The 19991-nt window shown below is 39.5% G+C and overlaps 2 protein-coding genes and 1 long non-coding RNA gene across 8 annotated transcripts; 1 reads left to right on the forward strand and 2 right to left on the reverse strand.

Moving 5' to 3' along the window:
* Window positions 1-5: 5 nt before the first annotated feature.
* Window positions 6-18765, reverse strand: LOC113587191 (EF-hand calcium-binding domain-containing protein 9). Of its 4 annotated transcripts, XM_081698905.1 has the most exons (6): window positions 18623-18765; window positions 14821-14914; window positions 14578-14711; window positions 2324-2472; window positions 1699-1869; window positions 6-1428 (listed from the first exon to the last, which is right to left on the reverse strand). In XM_081698905.1, the coding sequence occupies exons 3-6, from the start codon at window positions 14585-14587 to the stop codon at window positions 1288-1290; spliced, it is 471 nt and encodes a 156-aa protein (XP_081555031.1). In that variant the 5' UTR covers window positions 14588-14711; window positions 14821-14914; window positions 18623-18765; the 3' UTR covers window positions 6-1287. The 4 variants fall into 4 exon arrangements, 3 of the variants coding, with proteins under 3 accessions (XP_081555031.1, XP_081555030.1, XP_026881549.2); XM_081698904.1 differs by lacking the exon at window positions 18623-18765 and having other exon boundaries at window positions 14821-15186; XM_027025748.3 differs by lacking the exons at window positions 14578-14711; window positions 14821-14914; window positions 18623-18765 and adding an exon at window positions 2851-2998.
* On the forward strand, window positions 1733-9613 carry LOC118242263 (uncharacterized). 3 transcript variants are annotated; one of them, XM_081698901.1, is made up of 8 exons: window positions 1733-1866; window positions 2251-2401; window positions 5117-5198; window positions 6673-6733; window positions 6888-7232; window positions 7820-7930; window positions 8012-8070; window positions 8744-9613. In XM_081698901.1, the coding sequence occupies exons 3-8, from the start codon at window positions 5184-5186 to the stop codon at window positions 8960-8962; spliced, it is 810 nt and encodes a 269-aa protein (XP_081555027.1). In that variant the 5' UTR covers window positions 1733-1866; window positions 2251-2401; window positions 5117-5183; the 3' UTR covers window positions 8963-9613. The 3 variants fall into 3 exon arrangements, with proteins under 3 accessions (XP_081555027.1, XP_081555029.1, XP_081555028.1); XM_081698903.1 differs by having other exon boundaries at window positions 8048-8070; XM_081698902.1 differs by having other exon boundaries at window positions 2251-2353.
* Window positions 7147-8721, reverse strand: LOC118242264 (uncharacterized). The gene is made up of 2 exons (XR_004776715.2): window positions 8348-8721; window positions 7147-8104 (listed from the first exon to the last, which is right to left on the reverse strand). It is a non-coding gene; the product is annotated as an uncharacterized LOC118242264 (long non-coding RNA).
* Window positions 18766-19991: the final 1226 nt, after the last annotated feature.

Here is a 19991-nt window from a genome sequence, read left to right on the forward strand (position 1 = left end):
ACAGTCACTCAGAATTTTAGACACAAAAGGACTTGTAAGTATATGGTGTGAGTGTAAGGCTTTTTTGTCCTTTAACTAATGGCTGTTTTTTTTATATGAGCATTATGGAAGCCATAAGATGGAAAACATTTTTACAGGGGTTCTTGCAGTATGCTCAGTTGTGAAAATCGCAGTGCTATTTTTGATATCCTGAATAGGAAAAACATGTATCTGAATAGTGTGTGAACAGTGTGCGTGTGCGTGTGAGTGTGATCCTGACATATTTCTAGTTCTGAATGCAGCAAAGTTTAAAATAAACAACTTTATGGTAGTCTCATATGCCATGAGACTAGAAACAATTGTGAGGACATATGATAGTAACACAAAAGCATCCGGTTGATTCCTTACCCTGAGGAATCAGCAAGAACTAAGGCAGTGGTTAAGGCACTTGACTATTAATCAGAAGGTTCCGGTTCAAGCCCAAACACTGCCAGGTTGCCACTGTTGTGTCCCTGAGCAAGACTCTTAACCAGTTGTACTCGGTCAGAATGGTAAATTTGCTTTTGATAAAAGCGTCAGCCAAATGCCGTGAATGAACTAGGAGCTGAGTAAAGCCCTTTCAAGCACCCCTGTCTGTGGAAGCTGAAGTTCACTCATAAACCGGTTTGTTATGCTGCTGAGAGTGTGATTCTGCTGTCCTCATCTGTACGTGTCCAAGGCCACAAAGGTTTTCAGGGATGGATGGCCTGGTGCACCGGGAAATGCTTTTGGCGCTGTCTTTATTCTCACTTTTACTGTCATGGGGAATTGTCACTCTTCCTCTGTGATATATGTGCATTTATTTCAAAGGACGTTCATGTATGGTCAGAAGGAAGGATGTTTATTCAATTCAGCACAGCTTATGCAGCACTATTAACAGACATTGAGGCAATATATGCTTTACAATATCCAGGTGTAGACCTCTAACAAGCAAAAGGTAGTAGTGGTGGGAAAAATTTCCTGTGGGGATTAAGGCAGAAGCTTTGGGAAGAGCCAGACTCCAAAGGGGAAAGCCATCTTCGTTTGGGAATACTGGACAGTAGCATTCATAAACCAACAAATCCTAACAGAACAATAACTCCACAAATCTTGGGAGGAGGAATTGCGGTACTCTATATTCACTGTAGGTAATATACATAGTATATAGACATATTTATTTGTCTGTGATTTGTACCTAAAGTGGCCTTGTCTGTGTTGTTCAGTAGGATGGTCATGTTCAGTAGCGTGGTCATGTTCAGTAGGATGGTCATGTTCAGTAGCGTGGTCATGTTAAGTCAGGTGTCTTGGTGGCTGGCACTCATGCTGCTTGCTTCTCTCATGTTCTGTCTTCTTATTCCTCATTTTGTTGGCCTCCGCTTTCATCTCAGCACACGCCATGACAAATATCTTATACTCCTTATAGTACAGGATCTGGAGATGATCAAGTTTTGGATACAGTTTACCATAAGCCCACCACAGACACGGGGAAGCTCACCCAGTCCAACTAGGCCACTTGTTTGCCAATACTAGAACACTTAGGTTTTGCTCCCCGTGCATAGTAGTTTTTATTTGTTTATTTGTTTGTTTTTGGAGGGGTGGAGAACAGGGTAAGTGTTCACCAGGATGCTCTACATTTATTTCTTGTCAAACTCTGTTGCAAGTATATACTGTATATCAGATGTTTTTCCCCTTCAGCTGTACCTCAGGGATGTCTAATTCATCGATGATTCTGTAGAGAACGTTGCCTGTCACATTGAAGAGGAAACCGAACGCCTGGAGCTCGGCCCGTCTGATGCTGCCACTGCCCTGAGTGTCCAGCAGCTCGAAAATGTGTGCTGAGTGGTGATGCATGAATTCCCTCTCCACACGGTACTGCTCCAGACACAAACACAGAAGGCTGATTCATAAGATGTCACGTCAGATATTATAATATTATATCAAGTAACAGTGGCTTGATATAGCCAACATATTGTTATTTCTATCTCTGCTTATTATTCCAGCATTGTTTCTAGATGCAGCTCTACAGTTGCACTGATCAGACTTACATATGGTTGAATAATGCCCATGTACTTGAGAGCCATCGTCCTCACGCTCACGTTGGTTGATTTTTACCCATAGACTTTAATGGCTTTTGGTAGTCAACATTATGTCTGTTCAAAAAAAACACCCCTTTCTACTCTACTACATGAGATTAAATATATAGAGTATATATAGATGGAAGGCGATTTCCGCTCCTTGTTCCTCTGTTTCTAGTGGCATTACATGGAGGTGCTGCTGTTCTGGTACTTGTGGGAATGAGTGCAGGGCTAGCGAGACTCTCCTGTACCTCGCAGCACAGCAGGATGCAGGCCAGCAGGTGGAAAGCCTCAAAGCTGATCTCTCCACTCGCACTCCAGTCCAGCAGGTCAAAGGTCATCATAATCTGCTCCTTGCCCAGGTCGCTCACATGTCTCATGAAATGGTAGAATTGCACATCTGGAGGCAGGATGACAGTCAGGCCATGCATTTAGGCAGAACAACAACTACAACAAATAGAATGCGTGTGCTTGTATTTTGGGTTCAGTCACAATCATTTTTAAGACCGATTTCGTGCTAATTGCTAATTGCTCAGATCAAATTACAAAGTTGTTCATGATTTGGCGTGAGCACACTGTCCCACTGGGCACACGCAGCAGCTACCGTGTCCTTCACATATCGTACACATGACATACAGCGGTATCTTCATGCTATTGTTCCATACAAATGTTTACAAATAGATTATTTTGGATGATAATACAAAATAATAACAAGAAGGAAAAGAAGAGCAAGTAGAAAAGATACGAGATGAATCTGCAATCTTAATAAGGATCGTACCATTCAAGGTGTTTTTCTTATGAGCATCCAAATTTTGGAAATAATCAAATAATATTTGAACGTTTCTCACTGAAAGGAGACAATAGTCAGTGTCAAAATCCAAATACGTTAACATAACCCCATCCTTTAACTTCATTTTTTGGCATATCAAGCGCAGCAACGCCGGACTTTACACGGTTTTACAAACACCAACGCCGGACTTTACACGGTTTTACAAACACCAACGCCGCACTTTACACGGTTTACCGACAGCAACATTGGTATTTACACGGTTTACCGACAGCAACGCCTGATTTTACACGGTTTTACAGACAGCAGTATCGGTATTTACACGGTTTACAGGCAGCAGTATCGGGCTTTACACGGTTTACTGACAGTTACAGTAGTACATATATTTTTAAAAACGTGGCAGGTTCTATTACATCACGAAGGAATCAAGTAATTATGATTTATGTCAAACAAATTAAACCCAACACCATCACCACTGGTTTATTAACAGGGATCCTATTAGTAGGGATAAAATACTGAATTATGTAGGTTAATTCAAGTCAACACGGGGGATGTTTCCTTAGTATGCTGTGATCTGGCATGACCAAAGATAACCGTAGGGGCAAAAACATGTAAATGAAACTGTTAAGCAATATTAGCAATATTACTACGGCACTGCTCTCAAAACAGAGAAACAAACAAATACTCATCCGACGCGGCAGGAATGCAGGATAAAGGTATCTGCCTCCGAAAAAAAGGGAGCGAAAGTATATGTTAGTCCGTAATTGATAATGCTGGGTGATTTGCTTCAGTTCCAGCAGTCTGGGAGTCACGGTAGGTTCTCATGTAACTTAATATATATTTTACTTTGAACAACGCAGAGAAAACGAAAGAGCACACAGCGAAACTGCCCTTGAAGACAGTAACTCTTCAAGTATTTTTGAAGCAATAATCTAGATATAAAATGTCAGTGAGGGTGGAATAGATATTGGCCAATTATCATGTCTTTCAATGCATGTACTGACATGCAAAACGTCGCTGTGGGAACAAGGCAAGGTGTTCCAGTTGCTCAACCACTGGGTGGCAGTATACACGCTAAACTGAAGCGCACACTTGTGTGTGTTGTATGTTAATTTTGAGACGCAGCGCCTAAGTATGAATTTGAGAAATATTCTCTCTATATTCTGACCAGTGTGAAGGTTCCAGGGCAACTAAAACGCAAAAAAACCCCCAAAAAACCCAAACAAAACAAAACCACGCAACCTCTGCAGTACTGGGGAAAATTGCTCAAGTGCATGGTGTTATGTTTGACTACGAGAAGGATGTGGCGAGGCAGAGTGGCAGACAACAGCGTTCAGCAGTGGGGGTGCGGATGTTCAACTTAGAGTCATCACAGGTGTGGTAAGAAGCCACATTGGGCGAGGGGAGGGGGTGGACAGAGGATAGAAAAAAAGATATAACGCCTTTAAAAACAAGAAGAACAGATGTAGAAGCACGCAAGACGTGGAGTGACACTAATGAACAAACGCCAATGCTTTAATCTGACATGCCGCAAGTTAGACAGACGCAGCCTGGTGATAAAACCATACACAGGAGAAAGATCAGAGGAAGGACAGAACAGAGGCAACACATTACCAACGTATCACTGATTGTGGGAGATTGAACTGGCACTTATTGGCAGTAGTTATGTTGGGCAGTTAATAAGAGACTGTATACAAACTGAATTAACCTCTGGCAGTAATACCCCAGACCAAAGTAAATATTGCCTTTTGCTGTCCATGAGTGGTAACATGCAAAGTTAAATGTTAAAATGTTAAAGCAAATGTTAAAGCATGGCACAATATGTCTGATTAAAATATGTACAGTGACTGGGACTTATGAGGCTCTCTGTAGTTTTCTGCAGACAGCAAACTGACTAACTATCTAATTGAGGAGAACACTCATAGAGTTGTGCATTGACACTGAAATATTTGGCCAAAGACCATAACAGTACAACACTCATAAACATAGTGATGTGTAATGTATCAAAGTTGCTTACAAACTTCTAAAGCTCACATTTGAAAGGTCCAGTGAAAGCCACTGATGTAGGGAATCACTCAAAATGTGAATATTTTGAGTAATGAGTATTTTAAGTGTGGGCCAGTTTTTAAAAAAATGCCCCTTTCCTCTTCACAGTTTATTCTGATGTTTGGTAGAGACCATTAGAAAGGAAGATAGGAAACTTCTAATTCAACATTTAAACCTTTTTCTCCTGTAAACACTCTTTCTATTACCTCAGGACCAAAAGAGGTTATAACACAAGTAGCCTCAGAATGACAATGTGACGTTTGCCAACCAATGAACTCATGAGCCCAGCAAAGGTTTGTCAATCACTTCCTCTTTACCTTTGTTTTGCTTAACTTCTTTTTTGGCAATGTCTCCATTCTGAATAAATATTTTACTACTGTACAAGGCATATAAGAGATTTTCATCTTTATATCTTCATCTGTCCTTAATGGTTGTAATTTCTGTTTTGTTTAATACTTACTAATTTTGAATTAATCACCAGCAATTATTACTTTGCATGAGTTTAATATTTGTCCTGTTGTCCCTTACCAAATTTATTTTTATTGTACAATTCCTGCTCAAACCCAGAGTAACATCAGTGGACTGAGAACCAGCCATCTCAGTTATGGTAGGCAGAAGTGGTACTCTTAGTGACACATGGACAGTGCAGTGATGAGATGACTCAAATAGGTGTTTTACCAGCAATGACTGATGCAGGAGCCCCAAGAAGTAAGATAAGTGCTAGATGGATAAACCAAAATCTCATCAGATTCAGTAAAAGTGAAGACTACATGTGGCGTTTATCTGAATATCCTTAATACTACCAAAGACAATGAAAGGACATCCTGCTCTGCAATGAAAGGCATGCAGTAATCTTACATTTGTAATCAAATTTTAAAATTCTTAGCATGTAAAAAAAGATAATCATAATATCAAAGCCACAGTTGTGTTATGAAGCAGATACTTGTCTTTAAGGGGTGATTACACTTGTCAGTACGCTAATAATACAATGTCCCTGTGACCTGCGTCAAGCTACTATCAGATAGCTGCACATGCTTGACACTGTCATTAAAAAAAATTATTAACTAGTAACTGGTATTAACCAAGGTAAACTCAGCCAGCCTCTGTTCTTTATAAGACTGTGGATTGCTGAGTTTGTTAAAGTTGGCCCTGTATATGTGTCCTGCTGCACTGAGCACTTTGTTATACTGATATTTATGACAAACGTATTTATCGTACAGTATACAGGACGAAAACCTGTACAGTTAGCTGTTTTTGTTATTCTTTCTCCTGAAGATTGCGTTTACATTTCCTGGTATTGTTTTAATGTGAGAGTGCCAGTGTTGTTGACCTGACACAAACCAAAATCACCATTTTTAAAAATTAAATACTTATAGTATAGCTGTGAGCATAACTATGTAGCGGTGTAGCTTTCTGTAACGTGGGGTTGATTATGGCTTATCTAGTGATGTTGTATATGTCATTACGTTAATTTGTTAATTTCCCTCAGCACATCATATCACTTAATCTTCCTATTCCATAACAGCACTTTCTTGGCATGTTTAGGGATCTCAAATTACAAATGACAAATATTTAAATTCCATATAAAGGAGACCAATGGTCCACTGATGACCAGACAAGGTTATATGACAAAGACCCAAAGCAGGACCTTGTGACTGTTGCCAGCCAATGAGATTTAAGCTCTTGCCACCAATCAGCTAATAGAATCTAGTGCTTCTCTCAGCTGCTTTCTGACATTTTTCTCATGTTGTCTTTTCTCATGTTAAGTTTGTTTCTTTTTCACTGATGGCTCCATTCTGGATTCTTATTTTATATCTCTGCAAAACAAGTAAGTAGTTTTTTTTTCAATTGCCCTTAATGTTTGAACTTACCAGCAATAGGTGATTTTAATTAATGATGCATTATTATTATTATTATTATTTTAACTTAGTTTAAATTCTTTTTCTCTTTATTGACTTACCTCTGGCAATTTCTTTGTATAGATCCTGCTCAGACTTTGGACCTTTCTGAGCCACTATTTGTCTCAGTTAAGCCTGGTGAAGATGTCACCCTTAACTGCAGTCTGACAGCACAGTCTGGACAGGCTCTGTGGGCCTGGTACAAGCAAACACTAAAGCACCAGGACCCCCAGCGAGTGGGAACAGTGTTGACAGGCAGGCAGGCCACGGCTTCGCCTCCGCTTGATAAGTCCAAGTTCAAAATAATTAGAAGTGGCATGTCATTGACAATTCCACATGTTACTGAAGACGATGAAGGAATGTATTTCTGCGTAATGATGGATTTGAAAGTGATGAGGTTCTCATATGTTACATTCTTAGATGTGACAGGTAATCAATTCATTTTTTCAGCAATTATAACGTACGTTAAGATAATAATTCTTCAAAGTATGACATACATCATATCAAGCAAGACTTCTGAAGGAGAATGAGTTTAAATATTGGGATTTGATTTGATGTTTTTTTCAGTAGAGTGATTTTCGTACTTGTATCATGAACACGTTGACCTTTCTTAGGTAGTCCTTGTTAGTCTAAATGTATTAGTGGAAACAAGATCAACAAAGATCTTAAACATTCTGTACTATATTGATTAGGCCATACAGAGTTAAACATATCAGTGTTCTAGAGTCCCAAAGTCCAGTGTTGGGGAGGGTTCCCCAGGAGAGTCAATGTCTCTGAGAGGACAACAGCAGAACTCTGAGTGCTTTGGTTCAGAGCTGCTGCAGGAGACTCCCATCCTGAAATCATTTACACTCATCACAACAGCAGCCATCAGTGTGAGATCAGCTCTTCTCCACACAGCTGTGTGTGCAACCTCTCCAAGAGTGTCCTCAGCCTCTCTGATACTGGCACTTACTACTGTGCTGTGGCCACCTGTTGCCATTCCTCAGTGCTAATCACCGGTCTCTCTTTCCAAGAGTGTCCAATGCATTTCTGGCCTGTTGTTGGTATGGGACTGGGACTGGGGATCTCTGTGATCTGCAACGTCACTCTGACCTTATGGAACTGGAAAAGGAAGAACTGCCGAGGTGAGCTGACTCAGGTGAAAAAAAAAACAGTCCACAAATGAAATGGCTCTGACGCATCTTTTCTTCTCAATGGATTTCAAGGCGTAAAATCTCATCTTGTCACACACGCTTTTCCAGAGGCAGACAGGCTTCAAGATCAGGTATGCTACCCGTATGGTTCTTTTGCTGATTGCACTGAAATATGAAGAGTAAAATCTAATCTGTATTACATGAATTCAGGCAGTAGCTAATATGTTGACTGCTTTGCTCCTACAGACTGCTGGAGTAACAGATTCAATTTAGAGTTTAGCAACTCTATAGGCTTTCAGGAACCACTCACAAAACTAAGACATGTTTTTCACATCTCATTCATAAAGTGCTTCATTAATCTAAAAGATTTATCAATATTGGGAAACCCAGCCTGGCCCTGTGACTTACCTAAAGAAAAAAAGCTCTTGTGATATGTCATGCATCAGCACTTCTCTGTAAACTCATTTTGTGCAAAACAAAGCATTTGGGTTATACTTAATACATTGGGTATCTGCACAATCTATTTATCCTATATAAACACATCATGAAGCATAAGTTTTGAAATCAACATTTGTGTGTGGGTCAATTTACTTACCATAGTGTGTGTGTGTGTGTGTATATGTATGTGTGTATATATATATATATATATAAAATTAATTTTTTTAATTTAAAGTATGGAGAGGATGAATATATTTGTAATATAATTTGTAATATAATATATTATGTCTCTGTATGCTTATATGAGTGAGTGTGTGTGTGTGTGTGTGTGTGTGTATGTGTGACTTCTCTTGTCTGCTCCAAAAGGATCTGCATGCTAAAGACTTCAGTCATGCTGCATTATATGAGCCCAAGATAAAAAGAGCTGGAACTCCCGAGGATGTGGTCAGTTTGGAGTTCTGCGCTGTTCCTGACCGTTCGGCCGAGCAGGAGACGCGTCTTGCTGAGTTATTCTACTGTCCAACTTGTGAATGTTGGAGCTTTTTACCCTGCGAGTGTCGAAGATTTTTACCCTGCGAGTGTTGAAGACATTTTGCAATACACACACATATATGTACATATGTGCAAACAAATGACTAATGTTAAAAGAATAAAACAACAACTAATTTAGTTCTAAGATAAATGATGTTAGATGCATAGATGACATCTGTTGTTTGGAAAGTATGAAAGAAAAAATGTGTATATCAAATTAAAACTATTAAAGCATAAATAAATATAGACAGCTTTATGTGTCACACCACCAGATCCCCTAGCAGACTACAATACCCAGCAACTTGTTCATCACCCAGTCAATGACTCAGCCAATCAGAGGCGTCCAATCAGATCAGTGTCACTGGAATATTGAACTTACCTGTGTGTCCTGACTCTTGGTGTATATAAGACTGTTCCAAACTCTCATTCATTGCAAAGTACTGCTGACAGTTTACTGAAGCATACTGAGCATTATTTTGGATGGTCTTTCTGTGTACCGTACCCTGTCTTTGTATTCCTTGTTATTGTATTTTGTCTGACCCTTTTGGATTTTCTGCCTGGTTCGTTTTGTGATTGCTCTTCTGGTTTCTGACTCAGACTGTTATATTCTCTATGATTTGGATTGTCCCTTTATATGGTCTTTTGGTCTTCATCCTGGATTATTCCAAAACCCCTGAACTACGAATAAATCAACCTCCTGTTTCATATCTGCAAGCATCTGATTTTGTCAGACACGTCACAGAATACTTCACTAACATGCAGACGGTGGATTCAGAGGCATTGAAAGAGGCTCTTACAAACCAGGGTCAGCTACTCAATCAGCACCAGCAGGTGCCTGAGGGTTTCACGCAGTCTATGGACACGCTCGCTAAACAACAGGCGGATCAACAAACACAAATGTCTGAACTCAGTCATTGTCTCAGGGAATTTACCTCCAGGCTACAGATGATGACTCCTTCTACCTGGTTAATCCACACACTGGTTTCAGCTGCCACGGTCACCAGTTCTCAGCCAACCTTCACAGTGAGTAAGCCCGAGAAATATGATGGCTCCCCTGAAAGGTGTCGTGGTTTTCTGCAACAATGCTCTATATACTGCAATAGAATTTCCCCCTGTTCTAGGCAAGAGAAAATGTCATTCCTTACCTCTCATCTATCAGACAAGGTGCTAGATTGGGCTACAGCCATATGGGAGAGTGTACAAACCTCTTCATACGATGAGTTTATCGTTCTATTTAGGACAGTTTTTGATCACGCACACGAGGGAAAGAGCAAAAGGAGAATCAAATTACACCAAGGCAACTGAACTGTAGCTGACTATGCACACGCATTTTGCACCATAGCTGTGGGTAGTGGGTGGAACAAAGCAGCTTTAATTGTACAATTTAGAAATGGCCTTAATTCTGAGGTTTTGCATGAGCTTGCTTGCAGGGATGATGAGCTCAAGTTGGACCAACTTATTGCTCTGGCAATCCATCTGAATAATTACCTCCAGGAACGAAGACCATGGAGATCCGGTAATACTTGCGCCAACTACCCCCATCCCAGTCCTAGATCAGAATTTAGACTTGGACGCATGGTGGAGTCAATGCAATGTGACTTATCTGAGGAGGAGTGATTGCGCTGGTTCCCAGAAGGTCTATGTGTTTACCGTGGATCAGCAGGTAATCTGGTCAGGGAATGTCATCTGAAACCCAACCGTAATGCGTCACGAAATCATAGAGGAAGCAAGACTTCCTCCCCACAAGCTCAGGTTGTGACCCAGCACAAACTTAGTATGGTTGCTAAGTCATTTATGATGCCAGTTTATGTTGGCTCTCACACTCTATCACCTATTTTAACGGCCCTATTTGATTGCAGGGCAGACGGCAACTTCATTCACGCCCATCTGGTACAAGACCTGAACATCCCTGTAGAGCCATTACCCAAGACCCTTGACCGGGCCGCTTTGGATGGTTCACCTGTAGGAGATGGGACCATATCTCTCCACCAGTGCACTCTCCTCTGAACTCATCTCGTTTCTTGTCCTACAAGCTTCATCATTCCCAGTCATTCTGGGCCCTCCATGGCTGGAACAACATAATCCCAGTATATCACAGCCCCAGAAGGAGATATCTCAGTGGTCGACTTATTGTCATAGGAACTGTTTGACCTTACCCACACTTAAACTCTGCACCATTACGACTGAGAGTCCTGCTGATGACCAGGATTGTTTTTTCTCCTCAAGAATATCAGGACCTAGTTAACATATTTAGCAAGAAGAAAGCTACCCTGTTGCCCCCTCACCATTCCTGTGATTGCTCTATTGAACTCCTGGAGGGTGCTACCTTACCCAAGGCAACATATATCCTCTCTCCCAAGAAGAGGAGAGTGCCATGGGTCAGTATATAGAAGAGGCACTGAGGCAAGGTTTCATTCAGCCATCCATTTCCCCCCCTGGCATCAGACTTCTTCTTTGTAAAGAAGAGATGCCCCAGCATCGATTACCGTAACCTTAACCTGATTTCCAAGAAGTATGCTTACCCACTACCGCTCATCCCAGTCGCCCATGAACAGTTACAAGAGGCAAAATTCTTCACAAAATTTGACCTCTGTAGCGCTTACAACCTTATACGGATCACAAAAGGACACAAGGTGATGTCATACGGTCTCAGCGTCGCACCACTGGTGTTTCAAGCCTTCATTAACGATGTCCTTCGAACGGTAATAGGGAGATATGTTATTGCTTATATCAACAACATCCTCATTTAATCACCCGACCTTAAGACACACATCCAACATATTAGATCGGTATTGAAACTTCTCCTGGAGAATGGACTGTATGTGAAGGGGGAGAAATGTGAGTTCCATACCACTACTACAACATTCCTGCAGTATGTAGAAAGCAATGGGGGAGTTACAATGGATGACAAAAAAAAAAAAAAATAGAAGCCATCCTTCACTGGCCGTTGCCCACTACCTTCAAAATGCTACAGAGTTTCCTGGGTTTTGCAAACTTTGACACTTCATAAGAAACTTCAGTGGTCCTCTAATAAACTTGGTTGGAATCAAGCACCGGAGAGTGCATTTGTCAGACTAAAAGAGACTTTCACCAAGGCTCCCATCCTTAGACACCCAGATCTGACGGTCCCATTTATAGTAGAAGCTGATGCTTCTAACATCAGTATCACAGCCATACTTTCTCAGAGACGTAACGGGACATCCAATGGCATACTTTTCTAGAAACTATCCCCTGCAGAACAAAATTATGGGATAGGAGAATGCGAACTGTTGGCAATTAAATTAGCCCTGGAGAAATGGAGACATTGGCTGGAAGGGGCTAACCATCCCTTTTTAGTAATAGGAATAGGACCATAGGAATCTAGAGTATATGCATATGGCGAGACAACTGAACCCATGCCAAGCCCGTTGGTCATTGTTCTTCAAGGTTTAACTTCAGGATTATGTATCGTCCAGGACCTTGCAATACAAAAGCTGATGCTCTATCCTGCGTCACATTGTGTGGTTCAAATGGTTCACTTAACAGTCTCTGGTCAAAGAATGTAGCTTAAAAGAGAGATTTTAAACTTCAAAATTAAGCCATTGATAATCAAGCATAATAATTTGCTTCCTTTTCAGACCACAGATATGTCATTTTAGATGACATAAAATGGGTTTACGCTGAATGACGAACGTGATGTGAAAATATGAACATGCATTGTGTAATTAACAATTTCCTAAAATATTGTACAAAAATACTGTGTAATGAGAGTATTTGTTACTTTACAAAGCTGTGTGTGCATACACCTACATGTACTAATTACAAAGACTCTGGATTATATTACAGAGAATCTATGTCCAACAAGTCCAGGCAAATCAAATATTTTCTCAAGACAAATGGTCAGACCCTCTATTAACCATCCAACAAGCAAACATACGATCCACAGCATGGAGCATAAGCAATAGTTTAGTGTGACCTGTGAGCGTGGAGGAGGGATGGTTAATAGTGAGTGGGAGGTGTGAACATTGGGGTGGAAACAACAGTACACCACTGCATATGTGAGAAAATGCACATACTTGACTTAAGCAATAGAACATGCATGTGATGCACTGCCTTGGATGAGAAGACATTGTAAATCAACATCACTCATAATGATGCTCACTAAACGTTCATTCCCAGCTGTAGAGCTGAATTATGCTGCCATTCATTTCAATGAGAGGAAAACCAAAAGAGGGCAGGTGAAGAGAGGACAGCCTGAAGACAGCATGTACTCTGAAGTGAAATGTTCAGCTCTTACTGACTATCATCTAGATTATTAGCTCCCTTCCCTTTCATAAGTATCAGTGAAGGTTGGGAATATTTGGGAACCTTTGGGATCATTCACTGTTACAGATGAGAGTTCATCTAGGTAGTCAGGAAAACTTCAGCTGTTCCTGTTCCTGTTTTGGTCTTACCAGTTGTATTATGTTTCTACTAATACAGGCCAGAATTCATTGACACTGAAATATTTGGTCAAAGAACATAACAGTACAACACTCAGTTGAACATAAACATACAGTTGTATAAATAGATTTAGTGTTGTATAAAGTGTCAAAGTTGACAAAGTTGAGTAATGATGAGTATTTTAATAAGTGTGGGCCAGTTTTTTGTTTTTTTTTTAAATCACCTTTCCTCTTCACACTGTTCATTCTGCTATTTTGTAGAGACCATTATAAAGGAAGCCAGGAAACATCTCATTCAATGTTTTTCTGTCACGGACTGCTCCTCCCCATAAGTCACATGGTATGGCCCGGATCATGCAGGGGGATTCACAAATGTACTGTGTCTCTGTTTATAACCACACCAGCCCCCGATTGCACACACGTGTAGAGGGTTTAATGTTAAGGTTTTGTGTGTCTATTTAAACACCTGTCCATGTGTGCTCTCGTTTGTTGGTCATTGTTGCTACTTTGTGTTCACATCAGTTTATATGCACATCGTTGTAGCAGTAATGTGGTTTTGTGCTTGTCCCGTATTGATGTGTACGTGTTCATTGTTTAGTGTTCATTATTTAGTTATGTTCTCCGTAGATGTTGTATGTGAGTGGCACTGTTGTTGTCCATGTTTTATGTTAATAAACGTCTTTCACAGACGAGGGGGTCTGTGTGTCCTGCTCCGTGTCCGTCAGCACTCGGGCCACCAACGTTACACAATGACCAACCACCACAGGACGCTACTCCCTCGGCAACTAATGGACTTCCCGGAGGAAGGTGCTTATGCACGTCCTGCTGTCTGGATTCCAGGAGATTGGGGAGAGTACCGTGACAACTGAACCCCCGCCAAGCCTGTTGGTTATTGTTCTTTTCCAGGTTTAACTTCAGGATTATGTATTGTCCAGGAACTTGCAGTACGAAAGCTGATGCCCTATCCTGCGTCACATTGCGTGGTTCAAATGGTTCACTTAACAGTCTCTGGTCAAATAATTTATCTTAAAAGAGAGATTTTCAATTTCAAAATTAATCTGTTGATAATCAAGCATAATAATTTGCTTCCTTTTGAGGCCACAGATGTGTAATTTTAACTGACATAAGACGGGTTTATGTTGAATGACGAACATGATGTAAAAATATGAACGTTCATTGTGTAATTAACAAATTCCTAAAATATTGTACAAAAATACTGTGTAATGAGAGTATTTGTTATTTAGAAACCTTTGTGCATCTATGTCCAACAGGTCCAGGCCAATCAAGTGTCTCCTCAAACAAATGGTCAGACCCTCTAATAACCATCCAACAAGCAAACATACGAGCCACAGCATGGAGCAGAAGCAATAGTTTAGTGTGACCTGTGAGCGTGGAGGAGGGATGGTTAATAGTGAGTGGGAGGTGTGAACATGGGGGTGGAAACAACAGTACACCACTGCATATGTGAGAAAATGCACATACTTGACTTACTTGTTCAGTTAGGTAGTCAGGAAAACTTCAGCTTTTCCTGTTCCTGTTTTGGCCTTACCAGGTGTATTATGTTTCTACTAATCCAGGCTGGGATCTAAAATAAATTGCAAATTTTAGCAAACAAACAACAGTCAAAACTTAATGATTGAAAGAGAACATCCAGGGTTTTATGGGGTGAGATGACAGTTTAGACAGCTCAGTGGTGGTCACTTTGGTCATTCACATGATAAACACACTTGTGAGCTCAGATTTGTAGCATCTGATATTGTGCTCTCTTCATGCAAATGAAGTGTTGTTTTGAGATTAACCAATTAAAACAAAAATAAATAAACAAAGAAGAAAATCAAGATATACTGAATGTTCCCTATTGAGTTTTGAGTATGCTAATACTGTGCTCATGATAGCAACCACTTAGACATCTTAGACTTGTAATTATAAATGAATTATTTACTGCAGAACTAATCTGCAAAAAAAAAAAAGCAAAAAAAGCATGTTGAAGCGTGTTTAAAGTTTGCTCAACAACTCCCAGTGAAATACTGGGAGAACATAGTCTGGTCAGATGACACCAAAATTTAACTCTTTGGATGCCATAATACACACCATGTTTGGAGGTCAAAAGGCACTGCATATCACCCCAAAAACACCATAACAACAGTGAAGTTTGGAGACTATTTTTCAGCATATGGCACTGGCACGCTTCATATAACTGAAGGAAGGATGAATGGACAAACGTACCGAGACAGTCTTGATAAAAATTTGATGCCATCTACCAGGATGATGAAGATGAAACGAGGGTAGACATTTTAGCAAGACAATGATCCCAAACACACAGCCAAGGAAACTCTAAATTTGTCTCAGAGAAAGAAAATAAAGCTGCTAGAATGGCCCAGCCAATCACCTGACCAGAATCCAATTGAAAATCTATGGAAGGAACTAAAGCTCAGAGTTCATAGAAGGAGTGCACGAAACCTTCAGGATTTGAAGAGTGTTTGTGTGGAAGAATGGGCCAAAATCACACCTGAATAATGCATGCGACTAGTTTCTCCATACAGGAGGCATCTTGAAGCTGCCGTCACCAACAAAGACTTTTGTACGAAGTATTAAACACATTTCAGTAAGTGTGTCATTTCTCATTATTACACATTACTTAATTTATAGACATCTATGGTTTGATTTCTTTTCATGTGTGGATTGGATGGGTTGTTACTGACATCTGGTGAGAATTTAATGTCAATAGCACCTTTAGAAATATATTTACTTAGAAAATTGGTGACGTGTTCAATACTTATTTCACCCGCTGTATGTATGTGTATGTTAATCTAGTAGTCTCTATTGTATATGTACATGTATGTTAATCTAGTAGTCTCTGTTGTATATGTACATGTATGTTAATCTAGTAGTCTCTGTTGTATATGTACATGTATAAAATGATCTGGGAGATTTTCAGACGTATCCCGAAAAAGCAATTATTTCTAGATAAATATTATAATAATTATAAATGTAGCCATTTCACAGAAGCTCAGCATTGAATAATCTGACCACTGTCATTTAATTGAGCATTTCTAAATATACATTACACAAATGTGCATGCTAATTTTAGAAAATATTTGCATTTTAAAATTTCCTACCAATTAACATTAAGTGGAGCTCAAATGTAACCATGGAAGCTAAACCAACCAATCCAAAGGGAGATAAAACAATAAACACTTTTGGCTTCAATAACAGGACTTATTAGGGTTATCTTTTTAATCAAATGGTTTAGAGAATGTGTGTGTGTGTTGGCATCATTACATATTTTATGTTCATGCTTAAGGCCAGCTAACATGCCTAGAAAATGACTGTGTTAAATGCATGGCATTCTGTGTTATGGGCTATGCTTTTTAAGTTATCGAAGGGCCTACCAGTTACTGTCTGTCTGGTTTGTAATAAAAAGATTACTCTTGATTAGTATTCATTCTTGACTCCTGAAAAAAAATCATATTAGACCACCACTGGCAAAAAAGGTAACTGTCATGAATCACTGTGATTATAATTCCAAACTCTACAAATGAAACATAATGTAAATCTTAATTGTAGGTTCTGATGAAGTCTCCACAGTTCCATGCACATTTCCATGCACATCACGCAGTGCCACTCGGTAGTTTGACAGAGCAAAATGTATAACACTGGGATATTAAGGCTTATTATTTTGTGGGCATTTCTAATTGGCTTCTGCCACACACACACACAGACATACACACACACACACACACACACACACACACACACACACACACACACACACACACTAAGTAGTCCACTAGTAATCATGTATCTCAGGAAGTGTTTTAGCACAGCAAATGTGAATACAGAAAATGTGTGGTCTAGAACAACTTATTTTAGGTGACATTCAGGTGTACTGAACAGTGTACTGAACTGAACTGGATTTGATTTTACACAATAACTAGAAGGGGTTAAGTGTGGACTGGGATATGTTACCTTTAATCCCCAAATAATTTTTTTATGAAACTACCTTTAATGAATTTCCATGGATATAACCAAAGCTGACTTCTGCAAATATGAACATTATTGTTTTTTTAATTGTCAGATGAGGTTGATAAAGAAAAAGGAACAAAGTATGATTCTTCTCTTTCTTGGATAATTTACTTCCCTGTGTCAGTCTAATGTAATTTAAGCTTACATACTAAACAATGATTTCTTGTTGCAGATTTTCAAAGAGAAATTTACTGCAAAAAATTGAGATAATAAAAGTGATGAGAAATATTACCTTATGACTTCAGACAACACTCATTACTAAAGGACTCACCACAAGACTTTATGAACTCATTAGACAAACTAGACTCACCCTTAACATTTGACAACAGACAAATTCAAACAAAGACAAAGTCGTTCAAATCTTTGATCCAAATCCGATCTGTGCAGGACAGACAGATGCATACATGTTTATGTTTATATGTGTGTATGTATGTACAACTTTTAAAATGCTACATATTTTAAATATTTTAAACACACAGATTATAAAAAGTTACATACATTAATTTCCTATAGACCTAAGGCAGAGATATGTAATGTATATCCCTAAGATGCCTTTTACTCCAAACTGGAAGATGACAATTGGAATAAGATGATTTGTTTTGTCTCCTGGAAAACAATGTAAATCTGAGTAAAGAAAGCTGCTATCTAATATCTACTAGTTGTGCAGAATTATGCAGAGAGCTTTATGAATTTCCATGTTTAAAAACACACATAAAGACTCAATCGGCTTGTAATCTTACCATTAGTAGTGAATCTGTCGACAGTCAAAAGTGACCCATTTCCAAACGTAATTTCAAAGAACATCAGTACTCCACAATAATAAACCGCTTCATCCGAGACATGTACATTTCTGATGTGCAGAAAAAGACTGCTTTCTGACTTACTGACCCTGAAACGTGAGCTGTTAAACTCGTCATGAAATATGGGGTCACTGACTGCCCGTGCTGTTACGACAGGATACGGCTGCTTGCCTGGTTTTTGCTTGTACCAGAACATAGAGTAAATATTGAAGTCTTTTGGGAACGAGCACCGTAGAGTGACATTATCACCAGATTTAGCTACCACTACTGAAGCAGGCTGACTGAGGTGCGCCGAGTAGGTGTGACCTAGAACATCATAAACAGAAAAACACTTAAAAGAGAATTTCCTCCAAATATTCATCCCATCATTAGAAGTACCTAAACAAACTGAACCTTTGGAGCTGCCTTTTCACAGATATGATTTTTATGGGATGAAAATATATTAAAAAAATGGAATTTGGACTTACAAGTTTGATTGAGGCTAAAAATCATCATAAGCCAAATAAAGACCATGTTGCCAGCTGTGCTACTTCTTAAGAAGAGACACAATGAGATCTGAATTTCCTGTGGACCCTCGACATCAAAAACGACAGATCATGTGATGTGTTTGTGGAGCGAACTACTGAACAGGTCACTGTTTCATTGCTGATATGCTGGGTGACAAACCAGACAGGAACTATGATTCATGCTCAAACAAGAATAAAGACAATCGTGCTTTAGAACATTAAGAACATTATCCAGATGAACTGTGTTATCCTTGGTTGTTCACTTGCTGCAAGAAAATATTATATCAAGAAAATAATACAAGTACACAATTAGATGTTTCCCTTTTTGCAAAACTGTGATACAGACAAGGAGCTAATTGGAAGAAAGGTTCATGAATTCCATAAATCCATATATTTCATATATCCCTAAACATGGGCAGGATGTTGCAAAGATGGATGACAGATGGAGTAAACTGAGGTGTATCCTGAATTCTAGGCTGCAGATGAGAGGGAGGGTCCTTGGTAACACTGTCTTATGAAGATGAGATGGGGAGGGTCCTTGGTAACACTGTCTTATGAAGATGAGATAGGGAGGGTCCTTGGTAACACTGTCTTATGAAGATGAGATAGGGAGGGTCCTTGGTAACACTATTCTATGAGGATGAGATAGGAAGGGGCCTTGCTAACACTGTCTTATGAAGATGAGATAGGGAGGGGCCTTGGTAACACTGTTTTATGAAGATGAGATAGGGAGGGTCCTTGGTAACACTGTCTTATGAAGATGAGATAGGGAGGGGCCTTGGTAACACTGTCTTATGAAGATGTGTTTGGGAGGGTCCTTGGTAACACTGTTTTATGAAGATGTGTTTGAGAGGGGCCTTTGTAAGATTTCAAATAATTAAAGATTAAATTTTGATTCTAAAAATGTCCCCAGCACACATAATATACATTACAGAAGAACCAAAAATAACGTTTTAGAACGCATCATGAATGTAAGAGTTATCATAATCATACTAATTAAGCATAAACTTTATTGACATTGTCTCTGTGCAGCAAACAAGCAGGATCTTACTTTACAATCCTCTAATATACTGTGTCTGTGAGAAAGAGACAGACACATATTTCTCAGTGGTATGTGGTGGTTAGCGTTAGCTTGCAAACAACTATGCAAATCAAAGCACAGAATTGTGGGTGACTGGCTGGCCAGAAAAGACATTTGGAATACATTATACAATAATGTTTGTACCAGTGTTCATGTTCTCTTTGATGTTTCTATGTATCTTAGCAACATAGAGCAGTTCTCTGATCTTTTGGAAGACTGTTCAATCACTTAATATATCAGACAGTAAGA

Source organism: Electrophorus electricus, chromosome 16 (assembly GCF_041902795.1).
Source record: "Electrophorus electricus isolate QZ-2024a chromosome 16, ASM4190279v1, whole genome shotgun sequence".
Classification (NCBI taxonomy): Eukaryota; Metazoa; Chordata; class Actinopteri; order Gymnotiformes; family Gymnotidae; genus Electrophorus; species Electrophorus electricus.